At 39.8% G+C, this 26,423-nt stretch overlaps 2 protein-coding genes across 3 annotated transcripts in view; one reads left to right on the forward strand and one right to left on the reverse strand.

Annotated features, from left to right (window-relative positions):
• The window catches only part of LOC135474909 (E3 ubiquitin-protein ligase MIB2-like), a 32,245-nt gene extending 28,620 nt beyond the window's left edge, over positions 1–3,625 (forward strand). For both annotated transcript variants that reach the window (XM_064754585.1, XM_064754586.1), the window contains 4 exons: positions 838–944; positions 1,234–1,409; positions 1,800–2,011; positions 2,660–3,625. In XM_064754585.1, coding sequence (XP_064610655.1) covers positions 838–944; positions 1,234–1,409; positions 1,800–2,011; positions 2,660–2,892 — 728 coding nt within the window. In that variant the 3' untranslated portion in view covers positions 2,893–3,625. The remainder of the gene's footprint in view (positions 1–837; positions 945–1,233; positions 1,410–1,799; positions 2,012–2,659) is intronic.
• Positions 3,626–11,036: 7,411 nt separating this feature from the next.
• Positions 11,037–13,742, reverse strand: LOC135475842 (sigma non-opioid intracellular receptor 1-like). The gene is made up of 4 exons (XM_064755782.1): positions 13,613–13,742; positions 12,834–13,037; positions 12,484–12,576; positions 11,037–11,863 (listed from the first exon to the last, which is right to left on the reverse strand). The coding sequence occupies exons 1-4, from the start codon at positions 13,740–13,742 to the stop codon at positions 11,619–11,621; spliced, it is 672 nt and encodes a 223-aa protein (XP_064611852.1). The 3' UTR covers positions 11,037–11,618.
• Between the last annotated feature and the right edge of the window lie 12,681 nt (positions 13,743–26,423).

The raw sequence follows: 26,423 nt of genomic DNA on the forward strand, positions 1-26,423 counted from the left end.
ATACCTTTACTGCTAGCTGTGTCTCAGGGGCATACTGCTCTGATAGAGCTCCTCGTTACCAAAGGTAAGGGTTACAGAGTTGATACCTTTACTGCTGGCTGTGTCTCGGGCATACTGCTCTGATAGAGCTCCTCATTACCAAAGGTAAGGGTTACAGAGTTGATACCTTTACTGCTGGCTGTGTCTCAGGGGCATACTGTTCTGATAGAGCTCCCTGTTACCAAAGGTAAGGGCTACAGTGTTGATACCTTTACTGCTGGCTGTTTCTCAGGGGCATACTGCTCTGACAGAGCTCCTTGTTACCAAAGGTAAGGGTTACAGAGTTGACAGATCTACTGCTGGCTGAGTTTATCACGCAGATATTGTAGAGTTCCTCATTACCAAAGGTAAGATTTCAGTGTTGACACCTTTACTACTGGCTGAGTCTATCATACAGATATTGTAGAGCTCCCTGTTACCAAAGATAAGGGCTACAGTGTTGACACCTTTACTGCTGGCTGTGTCTCAGGAGCATACTGGTCTGATAGAGCTCCTTGTTACTAAAGGTAATTTCATTTGTCTGTCTTTTGTCAGTTTCACTTATCTCAGTGTTACATCTGTTATATTGATTTTTGTTATCCATCATGTTAATTTGTCTCAAGCAGAATTACATGCTGCATTGATCTATCGCATTACATGTGTCACATTGATTAATCTCATTCTTATGTATGTCACACTGATTTATCTCATTACATGTCTTACATTGATTAATCTCATTACCTGTGTCACATTGATTTACCTCATTGTTATTTGTGTCACATTGATTTGTCTCATTATATGTCCCACATTGATTTCCAGGATCCGATGTGAGTGTTGAAGATGAAGATGGAGATACATGTTTGCACTTAGCCTTGATGCGCCAGACTGTTGCCACGGAAACAGAAAACTCACCGATGCTTGATGCTGTAAGCATTAATTTCCCAACATGCAGAATTATCATGTTCACACTGATTTAGTTTGTACTTACATTGGATGAAGTTTACTAAATCAGAAAAAAACTGTGTCCAAAAAGTAATGATTCCTTGGGGACAAGTCTTAAAAAAAAAAAAAAAAATACATTTGTGTTTTCTACGATGAAGATACCTGAGGTGTAACATTTCAAATGATTACACATACTGAGTTAAGTATAGCTGCAGACTTGACAGAATGTGCCTTGGTTAGGTGACCAGGCTCAACCTTACTTTCCACTTTCAGATCCGAGCTCAGTTGAACATGACTCAGAATGAGAGTCAGACCGGTGCTGCTATAGCGTGCTACCTCGCCCAGCAGGGGGCCAGCCTCACACACCGCAACCACCAGGGCAAGTCTCCCATGGACCTGATAAACGACCCACGCATAGAGGAGGCTGTGCGACAGTTCTCTGCCGGCCAGTAAGTACTCATCTGTCCCTCTCACAAATTATATTTTATGGGAGAATTTTTCTATGGTAATGTCATTCCACGTTACACTAGAATACATGTGTATGTAATGCTTTGAAATATTTATGGTAGAAAGTGTTTAGTGTGCGGTTTCAGTAAAAGTCAGTATTTTGCACTGAAACAGTTCTTGGCAAAAATCTTTGTTTTCTTTCTTCTTCCAAAATTGAAAACGAAATTAGTATTCAATATCCTATGGTAAGCCAAGACTATCTTTGGGTTTGCCTCAAATTATTTAAAAATATTAATTTTGTAAATATTTTTTCATGTTTTTATGTAAGGTCATGGTAAGCTAAAATATGCCAATTTCCTCAGATTTGCTATGTGTGTTTTTGTTGTGCATAGGCATGGGAACACAGCTGACATCCAGGCTACAGTAGAAGATATGGTGCCGTCGTCATCATCAACAGACATACGAGAGTGTCGCGTGTGCTGTGATCAGCCAGCTGATGTCACCTTCCAGCCCTGCAGACACCAGCTGGTGTGTGACGAGTGCTGTATCAAAATGAAGAAATGTTTAGAATGTCAGCAACTCATCACCTCAAAAATCAGTAAAGGTAAAATTTGAAATTTTGTTGGGTTACAGGGTGTTATATTATAAAGGAGAGTTTGTCTAGTCATAATGGCCGTGCTAGTGTAATCAGACAGTAATCAGATATGTTCAAGGAGCAAACTTTTTTGCCTGGTACCTAGGAACCACAACCTGTGTTGTAGCATTTATCTTGTGTTGTGAAATAAGTTGGAGTGTTGCAATGGTCATTGTTACTTTATACATTCATCTGCTGGTATGCCATGTATTAATAAGGTGATATTGTTGTATCAGTGTGACAATGTTAAATTTTGTCCTAAAAACATAAGGGGAGCAAGTAATGCAAAATTCCCTCTCTCACACTGCTTGTGTGGCCTTGGTGACAACAAGTGTTGAGTGCATGTGTTGCCATTTGTGTAGTGTAACAGTCATTGAAGGCCACCTGTCTTCTAGAAGCAAGGTGTTCATATCTGTATGGCGCATGTGGAAAAGTTCGTCAGTGACCTGCCAGAGGTAGGTGGTTTATGCAGGGCATTCTGGTTTGCTCCACCCATATAGCTGACTGCCTGTATATGAGTGAAACATTCTTGAGCATGCTGTTAAACAACAAAGAAATAAACACAAACAAATGAAAGACACAAGTGATTTTACGCACACGTTTTTTTTTTTGTTTCAGACGGAAGTGTTATCAGTGAGTTAGATACTGCTCAGCCTACAGAGTCTGACGTTACGAAGCTACAGAAGAAAGTACGGGAAATGGAAGAAACATTAATGTGTGGAATCTGTATGGAGAGGCCCAGAAACATGGCATTTTTATGTGGACATACAGTCTGTAGCCAGTGTGGTGACTCACTCAAGATATGTCACATGTGCAGGAAGCAGATTCTCAAGAAGATTACCCTGTTTTAGCCTTAAAAAGGAACTCACATGTGTCAGTGAGGCAGGACTAATTAAAGACAACAAATATGGCATGCTGCAGGGAGGCTTTGTGAGAGTTGTGCTATTCAGACTTGTGGAAGAGTTTTACCTCGATACTGTCTGCGGACTACAGAATTTGTGATAAATCTTTGTGGATATGGCACTCTACTGGCTCTTTATTCCCAGTTTTCATGGAAAATGCTGTTTAGGTTTTGGTTTTGAGCATAAAGGAGTTCTGGGATTGTTTTTCAGTGTGATTTTTGAAAATTGAGATTTTGTGGTGTTGATAATGTGATAGAAGAACACTTTCCCTTTTTCTGTGTTAGAGATAGTGTTTGGTTGACAGAGCCTGGTGTGATACAATATTTTTTGACCGAAAGAAGGCATTGTGAGATACATAAACGAATATGTACATGTACGCACACATGCATGCATCTGGCAATCTGTTTATGTCTTATTTCAACTGTAAGCTTCCCCGAAACAGTTACTAGTAATGTAAAATGCACATCATAATGTTCATTCTACTATTTCTAATGCGTGTGCTCTGCTAACTCTTCTTTGTACATACCTGTTTGTATGAAGAGGAGGGTTTGGTGTTAGATCGCTTAATTTCCCACTTGAATATTACATCTTAACCATCAATATTCCATCAGTAAATATGAGGTTTAATATTTTGATCGGATGGACTTCATTCCTCAGTCTCTCAATTATGTGTACTTAAAGGGTTATTATTAACCCTTTAGATCTTGTAACATGTCCTCCACACACTAACTTATTATTTACATGTACTTGTTGACCATCGACTTGGGGGGTATCATTTATAATATTCATTAAAAACATCTATATTTTGATATGAAAGTTCAAGGCCAGTTATAGTTTAAGGAAGTATCTTTAACTGTGCGATGTTGACAATCCCTTTATCGTGTTCATCACAACAAAATCACAAATATTCAGATTTATTTTGAGATATCCCAAAAGTGTTGACGTGAATGATAGACATCCCTGCTGTGTTTAGAAAATGTGTAAAGTTTAGAATAAACATGTATAGGTGTACTCTCACTGACTGTGCAGTGGTTGAATTCCAGCCCATTGATCTTGTGTGTGTACATGGCAAGGTAGGGAGGAGGCTTGCACATATCAAATATAAACTTCATATACATGTATTAGTGATACCGAACCAGAAGTAGCCATAAACCTGCCTTTGTCCATTCTATTATTATACTTTTGTATTTGACCTAAGCTTAACATCAACAATTGCTGATCTTCCCCCAGCATTGAAACCTGTCAATCTGTAAATCATGTGGAAGTATGTGGAATGTGACAAAGTGGATCAGACGTTCGGTCAAATTACCGGAGGTTTTAAAAGTGGAGGACCTCTCCTCTCCTCCTAATACATGGAATTTGATATTGCATTGAAAGAAGGATTGGAGGGAAATAATGTAATATTTAAAATTAGACTTGTGGATCAGCAAATCAGGTGTGAACAACCTGCTGTGTAATCTGTATGCAATAAATGGACACAGAATTCATTCTGATTAGCTGGTGTGAGAGATAGGCAACTCCAGGCTATGCCTGGCCTAATGTGAATTTTAGGTATGGTACATTTAGTCAAGTGTTGCCAAGGCTACAAGATTTTACCCACAAAACCCTATCTCCACTGTTAGCCAATCAGCGTCGATTTTGTATCCCTTTGTACTCGTGTACATGCGAAGAAACCTGTGTCTGTGCAAAGTATTAAATAGTAAGAAATCATGTTTCAAATTCAGGATAACTGTACCGTAGTAAACTATGGTGTTTTATACTGTGGTCAACATATCCTCCTGTACTTACATTACCATTGGCTGCTGATTTGAAACATATGCAAATTCGTGCCACTTATTGAATTCTTCAGTGGAACTCCGTGAGAGTCCTGTCACTGTAGGATTTGTACTTTTACCTGCAGGATATATTTACAAAGTGCAGGCACAGCCTCAGTATTTTCATAACACTGGTTGTACGTATATGTTACACAGAAGGTATCTGTGCTTTTGTAGAGACTAGTATAGTGTGGGTTAATGGATAGATTTGGACCTGTTGTACAAAGTGCACATCAAAGTCTACACAGATGACTGACATGTTCAATCCTGCATCAGGCCACTAAGATGCATATCATGAGTGCTATGTGGTATAGTTCATGCTCCCTTGGTATAGTTGATAACTTCAGGTATCAGTATAATACCACAAGACTAGATATGCATTTTCAAGTCTTCAAGCCTGCAAAACTCCACATGTACATGAGCGTTGTGCAGACGAGACTGGGTAGAAGGCATTCAGTGGATGAGTATCCACATACCTTTTTACCATTTTACATGTATGTTTACTGTAGGATCTGTTGGCCAAGCCGTTCATCATTCCCAGGATTATAAACCTTGTCACCCTCGTCCATTTCTGTTGAACAAGACGCTTATATTGTGTACATTTATTCTAACCCTGTTGATTCAGAGTGTCTGGCAGACATTTTGTCAATTTTATTACCTTGTTTTTCTTCACATTCAAAGTATTTATTATCCAAACATGGCATGGAAAGGTGTGTGTACATTGTGTAGATAGCATTGTTTCATGTGCTTTTATGTAATAATTATATCAGAGTGCATATATTTGTTTTTTTTTTTTTTTGTGGTTAAATTTTAAACCGATATAGATGTCTTGGGGTGATCATGTAACTATTCAGGCAGAATTTCAAATCTGTTACCCTGGAATGGCCCAGTGAAAGTCTATACCTTAAAGCCATCACCGTCACTACCAGATTGTCATGGAAACGAGAGTATGTCACATGTCAGGGTTGTTTTCATGGTAACCAAATAACTCTGTAGGCTACCTCGGAATGAGTTTGTTGAATTTTTAATTTTTGAAGGACAGTTTTAATTCTCGCGGCAACCGTTTGTAAATATATCCTAAAACAATTAACTTATAGAGTAAAATAAAGAAATATGAAATATCTCCTTGCATCTGTGTTCATTTACACATTTATTGTGAAAATTCGTGAGAAAGTGGATAAAACGACTGCATAGATTCTGTTCTGACCACTATTTATTTTATTTGTCAGGAGTTTAGTTTGTTAGTTCATTAATTTATCAAAAAGTATGTACAGCATGTTTAGGATGGCTTTTTAAATCATTGAGTGTTTACTAATATTTCATTTTAAAGATGACAGTCCAGTTTTAAAATGAAATCAGATAAAAAATGAGGCTGTCGATACTGACACTTCTGTTGAAGCCAACGGCAAACTTCATGATCTATTAAAGCAGAAGATGGAATTAATATATCTTGTGACTGTGTCAGTCAGAAGGTAGTGACTATGGTAACGTGCTGCCTGCAAAAAAAAATCCATTATGTTATGCTCATAATATCAGCAACAATATCTCCAAAAATATGTTACAGCTAGAATGAACTGAATCATGGTGCAGTATTGCTGCTGATATTACACAATGTATGCTGATGTTTGTCAGGGCGGGATGGGGCTCTATGGATGGGGGTTAGCAGTGATAGTTGTATCACAGCCTTGCTCAATTAGGTATGCTAGAGTTATCATACAACAATTTGACAAAGGAAGGATGTCTATTTGTGACATGATGCGAAGGCTTGCCAATGGAAAGGCGGCATATTTATGAATCCCTTGAGATGGCGCCAGTGTGAAGCAGAACATAGACGCACTGTTGCATCAAAAATGGATTGTAGCGCAATGTCTGCAATGTTACAATGTACGAGTTTGGAATGTAACATCTTACTGTCTTGAATGTGACCTCATGATGTTTACTTGATTTTTTAACAAGGCGTACTCGAGAATGTTTCACTTATACAACAGCCGCCAGTATTATGGTGGTCAGAAACCAGAGAGAGCCTGGGGGAAACCCACAACGATCCGCAGATTTCTGGCAGACCTTCCAATGTGCGACGTCATGATAAGCTGGACATGGAACATTCGATGTGAATGAAATGACATCAAGTTGCTGCTGCCGTCCCCATTAAGAAGCAACTGCAGGACTAAACCTTATCACTGAGCTGTACTTGACACAGCCACAAACCATCAAAGGTGGCCATGATTCCCTTTACACTCAATTATGGACTCGTTTATCTTGCCAAAAATCAAAGGACAAGTCATTTTTACTTGAATTTCCAGAAAATGTTTTTAACAATTCACGTCATCGTATAAAAAGGATGTTGCCTGTGGTGGAAATTGCATTTCCGTGCACAGGAAGTTCTGTTCATAAGATGTGGTTGCACTGTCACGGTTGAAAGGTTTAGTGGAAAATGGACGGATGCTTAATATCAGTGTAAACATCGGTCGTGGTAGACTGGTAACGATGCTACAGATGTGTCCCGTTGTATTTGGTTTATTTATTTATCTCAAGAATTGTCCCTTTGTAACCTTGTGACAAAGTGACCAAACATACCATTGAACCTACTTATTCCCTTGTGGTGAACATGAACTGTCTCCTCAAAGTGTAGCACAAAATAGAACCGAACACGCTTTTGCTTTTTAGTCAAAAATCTATTCCATAACAATTCACATGAATGAAAAATGACAAAATAAACACATATCCTCAAAATGATGAAGTCATAGGAATGAAGTCATTGTAAGTACAAGTGTGCATGTTCACCACATACATCAGGGCCTGCATGTACGTGTCCATATAGGTAGAAATCCAATACTTCGTAAGCCTTATATTTAACACTGACACATTACTATTACATTTTATTCAAATCCTATTTTGATATGAATCAGACCTACTTTTGTGCAGTAAAACCCTTCATCTTCACTGAGTTTATACAATGACATATGCTAGTTCTTTCACGCATATAAAAATAGATGTACAGTACCAAAAAAACATGTAGGCCTACTAGATTATTTCCTCTGCAAACCCCAAAATTACTTCATTTCAATAATGAATGTGCCTTTCTAACCAGAAAACAACCCACACACATTTGGGTAAGACTGACTGTAACCCTGACATGCCCCCAGGCATGATGACATACCTGTACATATATACATATATATGCTGTTTTTTTATAGCTGAATTTTTGAGTGTACATGTAACTTGCAAGATGTAAAGCTCAAAAAGTAAACTGCTATATCATGATTATAAAAACATGCATGGAATGTAAAAGGTAGTATCTAAAAAAATTAAAAATGTATTAAAATTACACTGTGCTTGTTTGTTCACTACATACATGGACATGTTTACTTGTGTAATAGTGAATAAAGGTACGCGCATGTTATAACTTATATACATGCATCAGTGTATTACACAGACAGTGAGTTTATAGCCTGCAACAAGACACAGAAATCTAAAATATTTAATCAGTAATGCACTGAAGTCGTTAGCAACTGCCATCAACCGTTCTGGGTTTACCATAAGAGGGGGGGTCATCTGCCTAGCTGCTCAGGGTTAAAGGCCCTCACAACCAACTTTCACCACAAATGTCTGTGTAAGTGCACATATGCATGTATGGTTCAACTTCCAGCCAAACTGTTTCCACAGTAAAGTTCATTATACACACAAGTAGACAAATGAATACTGAGACTGATATTTCACATACCCGTACACTTAAACTTGTCATAAACACATCACATGTTAATGCTGAAGTGGCACTGCAGTAGGCAGCATCATTTATGGGAGAAACTTTCTGGTCAGATTCAAATTTGTAAAAACAACACTTGGTCTATTGAATGACTGACTGGTGTTCAACACCACACTGTATAATATTTCACTTATACAACAAATCAGTTTTATGGGTGGAGGAAAGCAGAGGCTCTTAATCACTAGCCATTGGCAAGTAAATGACTAAGTTTCCCCAAAAATGATGCAAAGTTTTTCACCTGCATAAGATTTTTTTATTTTTTTTTTTATTTTTTTGATTGGTGTTTTTACGCCGTACTCAAGAATATTTCACTTATACGACGGCGGCCAGCATTATGGTGGGTGGAAACCGGGCACAGCCCGGGGGAAACCCACGACCATCCGCAGGTTGCTGGAAGACCTTCCCACTTACGGCCGGAGAGCATGAGCTGGACTTGAACTCACAGCGACCGCATTGGTGAGAGGCTCCTGGGTCATTACGCTGCGCTAGCGCGCTAACCGACTGAGCCACGGAGGCCCCACCTGCATAAGAAGCTCAGTTTATGTGTTCCCTATTTGTGTAAGGTAAGTGATGGACAAGAAACTTCGTGTATGTGTTCCCTATTTGTGTAAGGTAAGTGATGGCCAAGAAACTTCATGTATGTGTTCCCTAGTTGTGTAAGGTAAGTAATGGCCAAGAAACTTCATGTATGTGTGCCCTATTTGTGTAATGTATGTGATGGCCAAGAAACTTCATGTATGTGTGCCCTATTTGTGTAAGGTATGTGATGGCCAAGAAACTTCATGTATGTGTGCCCTATTTGTGTAAGGTATGTGATGGCCAAGAAACTTCACGTATGTGTGCCCCATTTGAGTAAGGTATGTGATGGCCAAGAAATGTCACGTATGCATGCCCTATTTGTGTAAGGTAAGTGATGGCCAAGAAACTTCATGTATGCGTGCCCCATTTGTGTAAGGTAAGTGATGGCCAAGAAACTTCATGTATGCGTGCCCTGTTTGTGTAAGGTAAGTGATGGCCAAGAAACTTCACGTATGCGTGCCCTGTTTGTGTAAGGTAAGTGATGGCCAAGAAAGTTCATGTATGCGTGCCCCGTTTGTGTAAGGTAAGTGATGGCCAAGAAACTTCACGTATGCATGCCCTGTTTGTGTAAGGTAAGTGATGGCCAAGAAACTTCGTGTATGTGTGCCCTATTTGTGTAAGGTAAGTGATGGCCAAGAAACTTCATGTATGCGTGCCCTATTTGTGTAAGGTAAGTGATGGCCAAGAAACTTCACGTATGTGTGCCCTATTTGTGTAAGGTAAGTGATGGCCAAGAAACTTCATGTATGCGTGCCCTATTTGTGTAAGGTAAGTGATGGCCAAGAAACTTCACGTATGTGTGCCCTATTTGTGTAAGGTAAGTGATGGCCAAGAAAGTTCATGTATGCATGCCCTATTTGTGTAAGGTATGTGATGGCCTAGAGCCTTCACGTATGCGTGCCCTATTTGTGTAAGGTAAGTGATGGCCAAGAAACTTCATGTATGCGTGCCCTATTTGTGTAAGGTAAGTGATGGCCAAGAAACTTCACGTATGTGTGCCCTATTTGTGTAAGGTAAGTGATGGCCAAGAAAGTTCATGTATGTGTGCCCTATTTGTGTAAGGTAAGTGATGGCCAAGAAACTTCACGTATGCATGCCCTATTTGTGTAAGGTAAGTGATGGCCAAGAAACTTCATGTATGCGTGCCCTATTTGTGTAAGGTAAGTGATGGCCAAGAAACTTCACGTATGTGTGCCCTATTTGTGTAAGGTAAGTGATGGCCAAGAAAGTTCATGTATGCGTGCCCTATTTGTGTAAGGTAAGTGATGGCCTAGAGCCTTCACGTATGCGTGCCCTATTTGTGTAAGGTAAGTGATGGCCAAGAAACTTCATGTATGCGTGCCCTATTTGTGTAAGGTAAGTGATGGCCAAGAAACTTCACGTATGTGTGCCCTATTTGTGTAAGGTAAGTGATGGCCAAGAAACTTCATGTATGCGTGCCCTATTTGTGTAAGGTAAGTGATGGCCAAGAAACTTCACGTATGCATGCCCTATTTGTGTAAGGTAAGTGATGGCCAAGAAACTTCATGTATGCGTGCCCTATTTGTGTAAGGTAAGTGATGGCCAAGAAACTTCACGTATGTGTGCCCTATTTGTGTAAGGTAAGTGATGGCCAAGAAAGTTCATGTATGCGTGCCCTATTTGTGTAAGGTAAGCGATGGCCTAGAGCCTTCACGTATGCGTGCCCTATTTGTGTAAGGTAAGTGATGGCCTAGAAACTTCACGTATGCCTGCCCTATTTGTGTAAGATAAGTGATGGCCAAGAAACTTCACGTATGCCTGCCCTATTTGTGTAAGATAAGTGATGGCCAAGAAACTTCACGTATGCCTGCCCTATTTGTGTAAGATAAGTGATGGCCAAGAAACTTCACGTATGCGTGCCCTATTTGTGTAAGGTAAGTGATGACCAAGAAACTTCACGTATGCCTGCCCTATTTGTGTAAGATAAGTGATGGCCAAGAAACTTCACATATGCGTGCCCTATTTGTGTAAGATAAGTGATGGCCAAGAAACTTCACATATGCGTGCCCTATTTGTGTAAGGTAAGTGATGGCCAAGAAACTTCATGTAAGTCTACATGAAAAAAAGCCCCTGCAATCAAGCATTAGCAAGTTTATAGCTATCCTGTCCAACTTTATTTTTCACAACTGGCCATTAAATGTGTCAATGATGTGATTATGTTATATTGACCGTATGAATGTACATGAAAACTAAGTAAATGATTTGTCACAACCTGAGACATTCTACCATGTCACAGACATGTACCCTCACATATGCTCCTCAGCATCACTGTGACCCTAAAAAAGCTTTAAAAAACATATCCCTGATAAGTTGATTTTTTAGAAAGCTACTGCACCCCTAAAATGTCTCATTGTCCCTTTTTCATTCAGAAACAATACAAACAGATATGCAGTGAAAAATTGCCACCCTGCCCCCTTTTTTGAGGAAATTACCAATGCCCTGTGTCCCTTCTGATTTCTTGCTAGGGGTCAGAATCCAACACTATTCCGTTTTCGTCACAATGCATTCTTAATTACATTTTTAAAATCAACCCAGAGAAAGCCTGTCTCTTGTAGCAGAGCTCTAATATACACCCTCAGCACATAGTACATGGTAAGGAAGTCCTGGGTACTGAATATCGTGTCTGATAGTCCAAATCCAAGCGTAGAAGGGATGAACCCACGCCCATACTCCACCATCCATGTACCCTCAGCCCAGGAGACCGCTGCCACATCCCCCCACACATGCAACACTGTATCACCTGTGGGTGGAAAAGCAGGGAGAAAGAAATGTGGTAGCACCAGTAAGTACAAAGTGTCTCAGGTCATGTATAACAATATTATATTGCATAGTGTTTTAGTGAGGAAGCCAGTATGTGCTGGACTTGAACTCACAGCGACCGCACTTGTGAGAGGCTCCTGGGTCCTTACACTGCCCTAGCTCACTAACCAACTACGCCACGGAGGCACTCTAATTTTTGGTGAGATTTGGCACTTATATTTATTAATGTCCATCTATTTGATAGATTATTAACTTGTCTTCACAAAAGAAACTTTTTGCAACAATATGTCTTATACTGTATTATTAGTTACATGGTTACTGAGTGACACGATATGGAAATATATGGTGTCAGTAACCCTACTATTGGGCAAGGTGTCAGATGAGGATATGCATCCACATTTTATCACGAAGTAACAATGTAACAAATTTATTCTGCAAAAAACCCATCAATTCAGTGCTAAACACCGATGTATAGGTGGATCGCAATGTAACCATTTTTCAAAACCGACAAAGAGAGACAACACAATCAGCAGAGACACTTGACATCAGTTGCAGGATATGGGAATATACACATCCCCCTGTAGTGCCCTTTGTTTTTACCTGGTTTGTAGACAACATTACTCAACTCTCCTTCCTTCCACTGCATGAATGAGCCCGTCACTATTGTGTCCGAAATATTTGCCCAGTAGCGCCCTAGGGAAGAAATACACATGATTCAATTCCTTGGTGTCATAAATGCATAAACTGTCTACATGCTATGTACAGATAACACAAGATAAAAGAGATTTTTGTACGAGTTGCCTGGAACAGGTGGTTTGATTTAAGTTATCAGTAATAAACTGTGCAAGGGAAATCCCAGTAGCTGGGTTGGCATCAATATCTGAATATCTGAGGATGTGTTGGTCTGTATGTATAGAAGATATACATGACAGAAGATAAGGGTATAATACCTGAATGTCCTGAAGTGGGAACAGCAGTACCAAACAACAGGACATATTCTGTCAGAGAGGCATGTAGCAGACAGAAGGAACCCATCCAGCCCCCAGCATTGATGAACACCCACTCGATGTGTTCAGGAGGTAAGATGTGACCTGGGTAGCGCTGTCGAAAGGTTTGTATTATTTTCTTGAATGAAGCTTTCACATCAGTAGTGCCTGTGAACAGAAAAGAATAGATGTATATAAATATAAATTAATGCTTCATGTTATAAATTTCATTTTTCAATTTCAATAATTGCATGATTAATGATATACTGCAGATAAATATTGCGAGGTTAGGTGAGGTGAGGTTGGGTGGGGTGAGGTGAGGTGAGGTGAGGTTTGGTGAGGTGAGGTTTGGTGAGGTGAGGTGAGGTGAGGTGAGGTTGGGGGAATACAATACTGCCCGATCCTAACAGTATACTCTATACGTCCATTTTCATCAGCTTCTGATATACGTTTACGTTAACTGAACTACCTTTCTATGTTTTAAGATACTGTATTAATATTAATATTTAGGACTATCTGTTCATTTGGAGCCACATATAAGTATTCAGAAATGTGTTAAATCTTCAAATATTCCTTGGTAATGGTGTGGAGGTTGCGTACTCAGCAAGCTGGCCCCTGCTATAACAACTCATATGAGTGGTGTAGTCAGGAAAGTTTGCTGATGTACAAGAAGGTCTTCTCACTTCAAACTGCTGTTTGTTCACCGTGAATTTCAGTTACGCCTACATGTATAAGTAACTTACCAACATGTTTCCGCGCTATCGAGGCTACAGCTTCTTCATCGAACAAATATGATTTCCTTTCTAACCAGTACTGAATAGAAAAAATACAAATCACCACAAAAATAAGCAACTTAGCAATAAAGCGCAACATTTTCTCACATGAGTTTTACTCGCGACGACAAAGTGAGGACATCTTGGCGGGCAATCTTGGTTATCTCCCTTAGAACACAAAACTTGTTCTAAGTTCGTATCAGCTATGGGCTATCCCCATGCACCCACCGAAACAATCTCCTGTGTCATCGTACGATAGCATCGATGTGAAGAGTGAAACAAGGATGCCTCGACCGTTGTCATGTGAAGCCATCGTGCAGAAAACCTATCCTACAGGAATTATGGTCGCTAATTCCAATATAGCCTGAGCAGAAAAGTGTATACTACTTGTAAAAGAAAATATAGGGCATAATTTTGTTCAGACCACGAGGAAATAGAAACGTGAAATTTGCTAAGTACACAATATCGATGGATAATAGACATTTCTGAAGCGACCATACATATATGTGTTGATATAGGCCTACAAGGGGTGGTTTGTCTCCACTGTTGCGAGAATCAACAGCTAGTTACTACCATCAAAACTGAATCAATGTATGAGTGCATTCTCTCGTCTCTACCAACTTAATCAACCAATCAACCAATGAGACTGCGAAAATGTTATACTTGGCTCTACTTATCAAAAGCATTAAGAGATCTCCGTGGCCGAGTGGTTGGTGTGCCAGCGCGGCGCACTGACTCAGGATTCTCCCACAGATGCGACAGATGTGAGGTAAAGTCCAGCACATGCGGGTTTTATCTCCGGTCGTACATGGGAAGGTTTCTAGCAACCTGCGGATGGTCATGGGTTTTTCCCGGAAACCACAATGATGGCCGCCGCTGTCGTAAGCTTCTTGAGTAAGTAAGCTTCTACGGCATGAAACATCAATCAAATAAATAAATAAATAAATAAAAGCATTGTAAAACAACATATCACAACATATTAACCAATATAAATAAATAAATCAGTCCCAGTCTTGCGTTTGTCCATCGATCCAATATGCCTCATCTGAATGTATTCTAGTATTGCAGAAGATTGTTCTATTAAATGAACTTCCGACAACACAAATATTCTATTACTTCAGCATGATCATTCTTTTAGACTAATATTATGTTGAATACGACAGAATATTATGTTATAATTACAGAATTATTAGTGTGTAACCTGTTATCTATTAATGTCTAACTTGTTATCTATTAATATGTAAATTGTTGTCTATTAATGTGTAACTTTTTATCTATTATAATGTTTAAAGCATCCCAATATAGGTGACATGCGAGAAAATGAAGTATTGTAAAGGTGACTGCTGAAGTTTACTGCTTCAAACATGAAAAGACGATCGTTTCCATGTGAATAAGATGCTTATGTTTTCAGTCGTCGTGATACACTAGACAAGGGTTCAAACCCGGTCTTGGGCAGCGGGTTTGTGGATTCCTCCACTCTAACTGCTCGTATGACCTTGGTGTCAGTAGGTTGTTGGCGACGCTCGTGTAACCGTTTATGCGTATAATCTAACGTTCGCTGAAAACCACTTGTCTTCCACCAATATGGTGTGGATATATCTACGTCGTATACATACAGAAGTTCATCGGGAACTTGCCAAATATTGGTGGATTGCCCAATAGGAACTCCTCAACACATGAAACTGACAGCGATTGTATATCGGTAAGTGAAATATTCTTGAGTACATGCCTAAACAATGATGAACTAAGTATAATAAAATATAACCAACATTGCTGGCACCTGTCACGCCGTCGCGAAAGCTAAACGTGTGATCCGTGACAAAGGCGCCAGGTTTTAGTCTTGGTAAAACTGCATGTTTGGGAACTAAATGACGCATTTGTGAGTGAGTGAGTGAGTGAGTGAGTGCTTGGGGTTTAACGTCGTACTCAACAATTTTTCAGTCATATGACGACGAGACGTATTTGCGACCACTACGTCTATATAGCGTATACATATAACTCCAGTGCCAGGTGCATCACTAGGCACGTGCGATTTGTACAGTCATTTTGATTTAATTTGTCGACTTTCCACCCGTTTATGGAAAGGTCTGTTAAACCTTTGAACAAATGTACCGGTATGCCAGGAGGTCTGTTTTACTTCGTAGACCGCAAGCTCCTAACAAAACAAAAACAAAACAAAAACAAATGACTGAGCTATTCCAAAGGTAGATTTGGGTCTGAGATGGCGTGGAGTTTAAAAACCGGTATGCTTAACACCTTGTCTCAAGCAGTGAAGATTTTAAAAACCGACAGGCCAAACACCTTGTCTCAAGCAGTGAAGATTTTAAAAACCGACAGGCCAAACACCTTGTCTCAAGCAGTGAAGATTTTAAAAACCGACAGGCCAAACACCTTGTCTCAAGCATTGATCATAGAGTTAACTGAATACTGTATCGTTTTTCTTGACGTATGTATGTGTATACATATTGCAATCTACGTACCGTACATTAAAGTGAATGTGCTAAATTAGACCCAACCGTACGTCCGTACTGTAGTTTCAGTCTTTAGAAAAATTTAACAATTCATTACATTGGTCAAGTTTTTGTTATACTGTGTTTGATATTAAGCTTCTGACGTGGTTGCATGTCCAAACCCAAGTCATGCGGATGGATGAGGTAGTTTTCTTCCGGACTCCTCGTGGTAGACTCCACAAACAACAATCGCATTAGACAAATGACTAAATGTGCATATATGTCGCTGAAAACTCAGTGAAAACCAGCAAACAATTAAGAATTTTACAATGCAGACCTGTAATCGACTTTTGCTCTCGTTTTTCCTCGACCTATAATGCTATACAAATACAAAAACGTCATATATTCATACTTCTAGTCTCCTCGGTATTAAAGGACTTAATCTATACGGCGAGTCTGTGTACAGAATATCGTCTTTGGTGTTCAGCACTATGTTAAACTCAGGCAGGAGACATGCTTTTGGATCACTCTGATGTATGAAGACACCGTTTTAATGTCGGAAGATAGTTAACGAAATCTTATATATGTCTATTTATTTGATTGGTGTTTTACGCCGTACTCAATAATATTTCACTTATACGACGACGGTCAGCATTATAATGGAGGGAAAGCCGGCAGAGCCCGGAGGAAACTTTTGACCATCAACACGTTGCTGAAACAAAATCTTATTAACAGAGAACTGGTAGAGCTTGACTCTGGACGTTACGCCTGGACAAAGCTCTTTGCCACTTTAGTCAAAATATGCGTGACAAATAATTTATAAATGAAGTCAGTTTCTTAATCATCCTTAAATATAGTGCGCACTATATATAAACGGGTTTCTTAGAAGTCCCCACCCACCCCCACCCCCCCACCCCCACCATCTCCGATCAATCAAAAAAAAAAATTCTATTAATTCACCTACATAAACCAGAGACAAAGCAACAATAGCTAAATTCCCAAATGTTATGCGAGTATACCTTTTGACTTTAGAGGCAATGTTAGATCGTGCAACAGGGAATCAGTGTACGTTATGTTATGAAATATGCTCAGTATGTAGCTGTATGATCTACTTAATAGGACAAGCAGTGCAAAAGCATGCTGAACAAACTTTTTTTCAAACGATATCATAAAAGAACAAAGTCAAAGACATTAATACAAGGACTAGCCAACAAAGAGTGTTTTATTTCGTGGGCAATGGCCGCTAGAAATGTTCGAGGGAGAGAAAAAGAAAGATTGTATATAGTTATTTATTGTTTTTACTTTGTAACACAAAATGCTTTGGAAATCCCAGCGGGGAATCGGTTTCCATGAACTGCCACCATACCACAACCTTGGCCATAAATGCCGAATGTGTTTGACACAAGACACATGCCATGGTAGTCGTTATTCTTTTCCGGAAATCTCTTCCGGATATCTTCAGGTTTTAAACTTCTTAAACGTCTCTTCCGTAACCTCAAACATGCACGCCTGTTTTGCGGAAACTGTTCTCCCTTTTCTCAGTACAATGCTGATGTGGCCAAATTCTAACTGTTTTTTTTATTTAAAATTGAACTATGTTCACCATGAGTTTCCATAACACGGGTACCTTCCATCGTGTCTAAACAATCTAGCCTTGTATTCATGAATAAATCGTTACAGCTCAACGCAACATTGGCAGTTTTACATGCAGCCTGTTTTTGTCGACGCCTTAAATGACCTGTACTGCTACAACAGTAGCTGACCGAGACACCGAGCCGATTAGGTGAGGGTTTATAATGGTTAAATAAAGATCCACATTTGGCAACAAGAATAATGCTTTTTTATTTAAATATCGGAGAGTCCGGGTCCATCACAAATGTATAAGAGTCACTTAACAGTGAAGTCAGTCACTTGATTTCGCTTCCATTATGACATTACCTTTTGGGTTGATTAAGTTAATATGAAAACTGTATACGATATCATTACAGATGAACATTTCTAAGATATAAATGGACAGTGATCAACAACATAAACATGTATGGCCAGTCTGTTGTCTAGTAGCATGTTATGGAGCTGAAGTAGCAGGCCGTCACGTAGCCTCTTTTCCTCTTCATGTTGGAGAGTTCTTCATCCGTGGCCCCCAGATCCCGGTACGTCTGCTCCACCGTGTCCAGCAAGCGGTGCATCAGTCGGTTGATCGCTAACTTCTGTTGCGACATCTCCTAAAACAAATAAATACCGAAGAAAGTTGTGTTGAGCGTAACCACTGAAGATTTAAATACTGATTTTTTTTACTCATTTAGCTAAATGAATGAGTAATATTACCCTTATATTTTTTTTTAATTAAACGCTGAAGATCAGATCTATTGGTGGTAAAAAATTTAAAGTTTTATACTGAAATAGTCGTTATAAAATTTACTATTTAAATTTTGTAATATGCCTATGTATTTCCATGGTTTTGATTCTACTGGATAAGAAACTTCGTGCACCAGGTTCCTGGCGTCAGTAATTTTTCCTGATTCCATCCACCTGTGTTGGGTACAATAACCAGCGTCATTCATTTAGGCAAAGTTTTTCAACATTTTTCATTAGACTAAACACCATTTTATGTTCCAAGATGTCAAAGATAGTAATTATGACGATGGCGATTCTGACGAAAGCGTCTGAAGGGATCCAAGGATTTATGAATCCTTCGTGGGCTACCGTATAAACTAATATAGGAATTCATCAATAATCGTAATCTAGAACAACAGATATCTGCCGATGATATCTGTTGTATCAAAGTCATCGGTTACCCGGGGGAAACCCTTGACAATCCGCAGGTTGCTGTCAGGCCTCCCCATGTACCACCGGAGAGGCAGCCAGTTTGAGCTGTATTTGAAATCACAGCGACCGCTTTGGTGAGAGGTCATTCTGCTGCGCTAGCACGCTAATGAATATCTGCGTGTGCTATTTGCTTTATCGAAGTCATGAGCTAGTATCTCGTCCTCTAGGACAACGTGCTGTCAGCTTTATCGAAGTTATCAGCAGCCAGCTAATCTCGTCATCTAGAACAATAAACGCTCACTGCCATCTGAATTCACCGAGCATCATGTACTGGTTCATCTCATCACTTAAGGGCAATGTACGCTCCCGTGTGTCATCTGCTTTGAGAAAGGCAACGGGTACTAACTGACCTCATCGCCAAGGACAGTATACGCTCATGTTAGTCATCTGCTTCGAGAAACACAACGGGTACCAGCTGCGTGATCTCATCACCTACGACAATGTACGTTCACGTGAGTCATCTGCTTTGAGAAACACAACGGGTACTAGCTGCGTGATCTCATCACCTAGGACAATGTACGCTCACGTGTGCCATCAGCTTTGAGAACCACAACGGGTACTAGTTGATCTCGTCACCTAGGACAATGTACGCTCAGGTGTGCCATCAGCTTTGAGAAAAGCCACGGGTACTGGCTGATATCGTGACATGGGACAATGTACGTCGACGTGTGCCATCTGCTTTGAGAAACACAACGGGCAATATAGGTCATCTCATCACATAGGGCGAAGTATGCTCACATGTCCCATCTGCTTTGAGAAACGTAACGGGAGCTAGCTGATCCCATCACTTAGGACAATGTACGTTCACGTGTGCCATATTCTTTGAGAAAGACAACGGGTAATATAGCTCATCTCATCACAGAGGGCAAAGATGCTCACATGTCCCATCTGCTTTGAGAAAGGCAAGGGGAAGTAGCTGATCCCAACACCAAGGACAATGTATACTTATGTTCGCCATCTGCTGTGAAAAGGACATGTTGATGTCGACATAGGACAATGTACGCTCACGTGTGGCATCTGCTTTGAAAAAGGCATGGGGAACTAGCTGATCTCAGCACAGGGCGATGTATAGGCTTGTGCTCTCACGACGTCATTGGGGATTAGAGAATCTTGTCATCTAGAACAATGGGCGCTTGCGTATGCTCTGTACTGTGACAACTTCACTCTGCATTACAGGATCTTATCATTTAAGACAATGGATGCTAGCGTGTGCTCTGTGCTGTTACGACGTCAGCAGGCATTAGAGGATCTTGTTTTCTAGGACAATGGACAACGGACGATGTATCCGTCATCACAAACACCCGGATATCGTTATCTAGAGCAAGAATGTGCTGTTTACTTTCGCAAAGTAATCAGTTAAGAGAGGAACATACAGAACAATGATCGCTAACGTGTGTTATTTGCTTTCGCGAAGCCATCGAATACAAAATGATGTTGTCATATAGAACACTGAACGCTCATGCGCGTGTCCTTTATCTGCTTTTGCGAACCCAATAGGCCTATAACGTCATACAGCGGGTATCATCATCCGGGCCATCAGTGCTTTCACTAGATATCTACAAGAGGATCTCGTACTCTAGCACAATGAACAAGTGTCAAATCTACCAAAAGAAAACATGACAAGTGCTGCCTGTATCGGAAAAAGAAGTGAAGGGTCTATTTAGAGTTGAGTTAATCTGCGACGATGTAATTTAATATTGTTTAAGGGTCTTAGGCAGCATTGAGAAACGCCTTAGTCAACTTAGCCAGCGAAAGCAATGAAAATCTATTTATCCAAATATAAGCTTTGCAAACGGAGTTATATTTAATACCTATGCAATGGCGTACGTTCTCTAGGTGGTTTCTAGAAGGTTTAAGACAAGGCCTCACATTTAGCTTTGGATAAGAGAAAAGCACCGTAATAAAACAATGTAATGTTTTTAAATTCGACTATGACACACACAGCGTTTTGATGTTACTATAGTTAATTTTTTCAAAGAGTCGCCTATATTTAGTTATCTGTAAAATCAGTCATGCTCGCCACAAAAATTGCCTTTAGTCAGTGACACGTAACATCACAATCACATTGTATGTTTGACGTTCACATTATTGTAAGGAAAATGAAGCTAGAACACTTTTCAAAAACCACTGTCATGCTGGATATTGGGCGGAGTTCAACATGTTTTGACGGAGGGCCACACCATTTACCTAAACTGCTATCGATTTTACTTTAAAGGAGAAGAAAATTTAAAAACATGACACTATGGGCTGAAAAGAGCACATTTTTTTCTATCTGGTGGTGCCTGCAGCATAATTTTGCCATTTTCCCTCGCCCTACACCTAAAGTCTGAAAACGCAAAGCTGGCATAAATCGCTGAGTCCATCGCGTCCTCCATCATTAACACCCTGTAATTTATGCTGGGGGAGTGTTGCCTCTCAGCCTATGAGAGTCGTTAAAACTGCCCGCTTGTTCGTGTAAACTCGGAACCTACGTCCAACATTCCGTTTTCCCGATCGTAAAGCGGAAAACGAACTGTACTGTTCGCTACCTTCTGGGAAGAAGAGTTCTACCGGAAATGTACGAACTGCACTTCGGCGGTTTCTAACGGCAATTCTGCTACTACAGATGACTTCCGAACTAGTTCTTAGGCAAAATGGAGTCGCCCGCAGCGGATTTTGGCGCTTACTTTATTTATAATTTATCATATTGAGGTGCATATTAGAATTTTTATGGCATGCATTTGCGAGGAAATGCATGCTCTTTTCAGTGGTATTTTGTTTGTAATTTAAGCTTTCTCCACCTTTAAACCTGTTTCTGACACTGCCATATTTGACATTGTTTACATTATAGTATCATATATCCTTAATAAAAGAATTTTATTTTATCTCTTGTAGTATATGATCTAACGGAAGTATGGTTCTAAAAAATGTAGCCTATTTACGGAGAGTGTATTGTAACCATGTTCATTCTTACCGCATTTTGGTGCACCTACTGTGAAAAAAATTACTCCACACACATTCCCCAGCATGTCACTGGTTTTTTTTAAGAATTATGACATCACGGAAACAATGACCTTTTGGCATCAAAACTGAGCTTATGTTATTTAACATTATGAATTAGAAAAAGCGTTCTAATTTGATTTTCTTAGCAAGAATATGGACTTCAAACATATCCATGAGTAAATCTTGTGCTGTTACGTGTCACTGACTAAAGGCAATTTTTGTAGCAAGTATGGCTTATTATACAGACAGGTATATGTAGGAGACTCTCTAAAAGAAATAGACTATAGTGTCTATTCTCACAACACCCTCGTGTCCCGTAATTATTCCTTTCTGTATAGAAACAAATCGGTTAAAGTTTTACTCCAATTCTGTACTTCACTGAGAAATATGCAAATACCAACCAGATGATTTTCAGAAGGATTGGTCATTGTAATTGATGGTAACATGTACGAATAGGTCGAGACATTGTGCTCGCCGGACCCTTAGAAGCCATTGGTTTGGAATGGCACTGGGGTGTACTGAGCAAGGGGACTCCGAGTCTCTGTTTGTCTGACAGATGTAGTGCCGGCTCACAAAGACTCTTCCCCTGCTTGTCGAGATACTCGATTAATTCAGAGCCTGCGATACATGTCCATGCCTTCTCCAAGCCCGTCTCTGTATAGCCCAGGCAGCGGGACTCGGTCCACTGGAAGGCCGTGTGGGAAGGGAGCGTAAACTGATTTCTAACCAATTTCGCCTGTCTCCAGTATCGGCTGGATAATTCTCGGCTTAGTTCTACCCACTGAATTTTTCCTCCTCAGCTAACCCCCTCAGGCCAAAGATGTGCACGGTCGACTTACGTGGTTTGTGTTCAATTACTCCGGGGAAATTGAGGAGATTTCGTCTCCCGCTTGAACAATCATACGACAACGAAACAGAGATATTAAATGTTCATAAAAAACACATCATTTGCTTATGGAATTGGACCGTCGTAAATCACCGTGTGGTAGTGTCAGATGCGCTCGGATTACTACATCATGTTCGTGTGAGAATCACAATATGACAACAGTAAAAAAAAGAACTGTATCCATCGAGTGCATAACTGTAAATTTAACTTGTACGTCAACACCTTTTAAATGTGTATTGCTAAATATTCAGTATACTTGCCGTGAATAATTGATGCCTTCTTTGTTCCTCCAAAGTCATATAGGGCTTATTTTATCTGTTCAAGCTCCCATAACGTTTCTACCGTCAAGATTTCGTTCTTATATGAGTTACATTTTAGTTCATTTTTGGGCTCATTTCTCCTATTCAAAGACGGCCCGGTATGATACATTATTATATTTATTGATTTATTTCATAGGTATTTTACTCCGTACTCAAAAATATTTCACTTATAAGACGGCGCGTTCAGTGTTATGGTAGGAGGAAACCGGAGCAGGGCCCCGGGGAAACCCACGACCATCCGCAGGTGCTGGAAAAATGTTAAACTTCATTTCCATGTCCACACCTTTCCTTGGAACTCCATAATTCGAACCCAATTTTTTTTTCTCTGTAATTAGCCATTCGATCATATTTTGAGCAAGATTGCGCAGTCGACTAAAGCGCTCATGTGCGCTTGAATAGATCCAAGGGATCGTTTGCGGTTAACGATAATGTGGGGATATTAGAAGTGAAGACAATTTGGATTGTGAGCACACAAATTCTTTAATCAGATCCATTTTTTCCCTACATTTATTAATGAGGGAAAAAGATATTTCATAACTCTTATTTCATAAGACTTATTTGTCTTAAAACTGTAGTGTAATCAAAATTAATAAAACAATTCTGATTGGGGCAGCTTTGTGAATTAAAAATATTGCTATGTTTTTCTCTTCACGTGATGATCTTCGTATTACATTCAATTTGCTAAAAGCGGATTGAAGAATTTATTGGAGTATTTCCTTTGAGGGGATACACCTTTGTTATAGGCATCCAATATCGCACAATAACGCCATCGTTTCTTCATATCACTCACTTACTTTTTCCAATTTCCTTCCATTCTTCCGAGGCTTTGTTAAAATTGGTTTTGGAGAACAAAAGAACGCATCTAATTCAGTTCTTTTCATACAAGGCAATGGCAAAGATTAATATTTAGTCAGTTTTATATTCCAAGCGTGAACAATTATTCGTCAGTAAAGAATATGGCTTCATCGTCTTGGTTTTAAGTGGAAGGAAATGGAGAATAATAACCTTGATGAAACACAAAGTAAGAACTATGAAAATGTGTTGTCCTAAACCTCCGTAAACTTTGATAATGATGAATAAAATTTATTCCTTTCCTTACTAAGGACTTTTACTTACTCAAGGTGTTTCAGGCCTGTATTCTGTATACGCCCACTCTCACGTTTACACGTTGGTTATTGAAATGATTGACAGGTGTTAAACACCGTATTCAAGGATCTTTCACTTACATGACCTCTGTCAGGAATATGGTTGGAAGAAACGAAGTGCCCAAAAGTAAACGACCAGCCTTCGTTAGTACCTGACAAACTATTTGACTTGAAATAACAGTCGAAATAGCTAGATAAATGGAGAGTGATGGTCGTGGATAGTTGGACGCAAGGAGAGAGTATCAGTATAGTGTCCGTGGCTTTTGTTCACGAGTGGAACTGCAGGACCGCCTGCGCATCGCGTTAAGTTTCACGACGCCAAAACTGAGAATCCAGTACACATTGTAACTATGGCAAGTTACAAATAATTACCAACTCGTCTAATTATGTCTTTGTTTCTGTTTGCGAAGTCATGGCATTTGTTTGATTTATTCAGATTCGACGAGCTTATTCCATTATTTTCGCGGGCAGCGCATGATTTTGCTGTTTTTGACAAATTGAGGACTTATTCAGATTCACTGGGATGGATCCAACATTTCTCTTCGCCCTTTTTATCAAAACAATATCTGCAAACAATTTAATCAGTAAAAGGACACTTAATGTTTGTTTTGGAGTGATCGATGTTTGTCTCTTGTGACTCTGGCTATGCTACTCCTGTCCCTGCAGGCAACCAGCCAAAGGACACGCTTTATGTGCCGGTCCTATTGGGCCTGGTGTTTATGAGGCGGAAAAAATATCTCTTTTAAGAAACATCGCAATAAGGGACGTTTTTATCCAGGAACAGAATTCCTTGAGGTGCCCTTAGCGAATTCCACGACACACATCTGTCAAGTATTTCATCTGCACTATTAATCAAATATTAATGGACATTAAACTATCCCATAAAAAAGATGGTATTGCGACAATAGTTTAGTAATTTAGAACATTACAACAATCTTATTTTCAAACAACAGGGGACATCAAACATTTCATTACCTAGTGGAACGATTTCAGAACTAAATTTTCACAATTTTGACTGCGTAGAAATTCAAAAAAGCAAACAGGAGTTAAGACAATTATGTGGAGATAACAAGGTCACTATTCCGAGTGACAGTTAACAAGTGTTTAGAGCATTTGTGTTTTGAGTGTCCTGTCTACGACAACAATCGCGACAAAATGGGAATAATGAAATCTTACCTGGAGAGAGGAATCCCCCTGTAGCTCTGATCGCTTCACTGATGTTGCACCTATCGCCAGCATAAAGCAAACCGCCAAACAGAACAGGGATAGCGAAATCTGTGCCATTTTTATACTGCCTAGAGTCTCTCTGAGTTTCGTTTCTGTAGCTCAAGGTAGCAGCCGATGGAATAGAGGCGGACTTAAAATGTTCTTTCCTTTTGAAGTAACGATGTTGCAATATCCTCCACTAGGAGGCGCGCGTTTCGAGTGAATTAGCATAATGAGTGGTTCCTCCGGCGCATGGTAATGCGTTCCATCGCTGATGTGAAAAAGACACTCAGTCGTCAATTAATGCGCTATAAGCATTATCAAGACACTTATACGAATTCTGATATCTCATAATTCAGCCAAGGGCCATCGGTATAACTATGTTAGCGGTCTGCTGTTAGGCTAGCGGAAACGATGTCCAATGATTTCCGATCCTATAACAGCGTTTAGAGGAAAGCTGCTTTGCGAGGGCGTTTTTGTTATTATAAAGTAAACAATCGTGCATTTTAAGGAGACCTGTAAAGTTTCAAGCTTAAAGACAAAAATGTGTAGTTTGGGTGGAAAAGGTATTTAGTGGGCTTTCCTTTGACTTCACGGCACGTTTCACCGATGTTGAATACAATGGCGGTCGGTGAGCAAATTAACGCTTGGGGATCGAGTGTTAGAAACTCCTTTTCCGAAGTGACCAAGACAATGTAATTCAACGGAAGTCGATCGTCGCCAATCCGAGTCATTCAGCGTCAGTGACAAAGTAATTAGTCTAAATGCCTATGTTCTTTTGATGACTCTAGATTTCAGATTACTCGCCAGATCAGATATAACGCCAGTAAACAACAGACTGCGTATGCGCCCCGCTAAGGATATTGATGCTGGCCTCAGACTTTGGACGATGTGACGGTGACACGACATAGGCCAATATACAAGGCGCGAGAAGTCGAATTTCTACATGTATATACCGAATAAAAC

The sequence above is a fragment of the Liolophura sinensis genome, chromosome 9 (genome assembly GCF_032854445.1).
Source record: "Liolophura sinensis isolate JHLJ2023 chromosome 9, CUHK_Ljap_v2, whole genome shotgun sequence".
Lineage (NCBI taxonomy): Eukaryota > Metazoa > Mollusca > Polyplacophora > Chitonida > Chitonidae > Liolophura > Liolophura sinensis.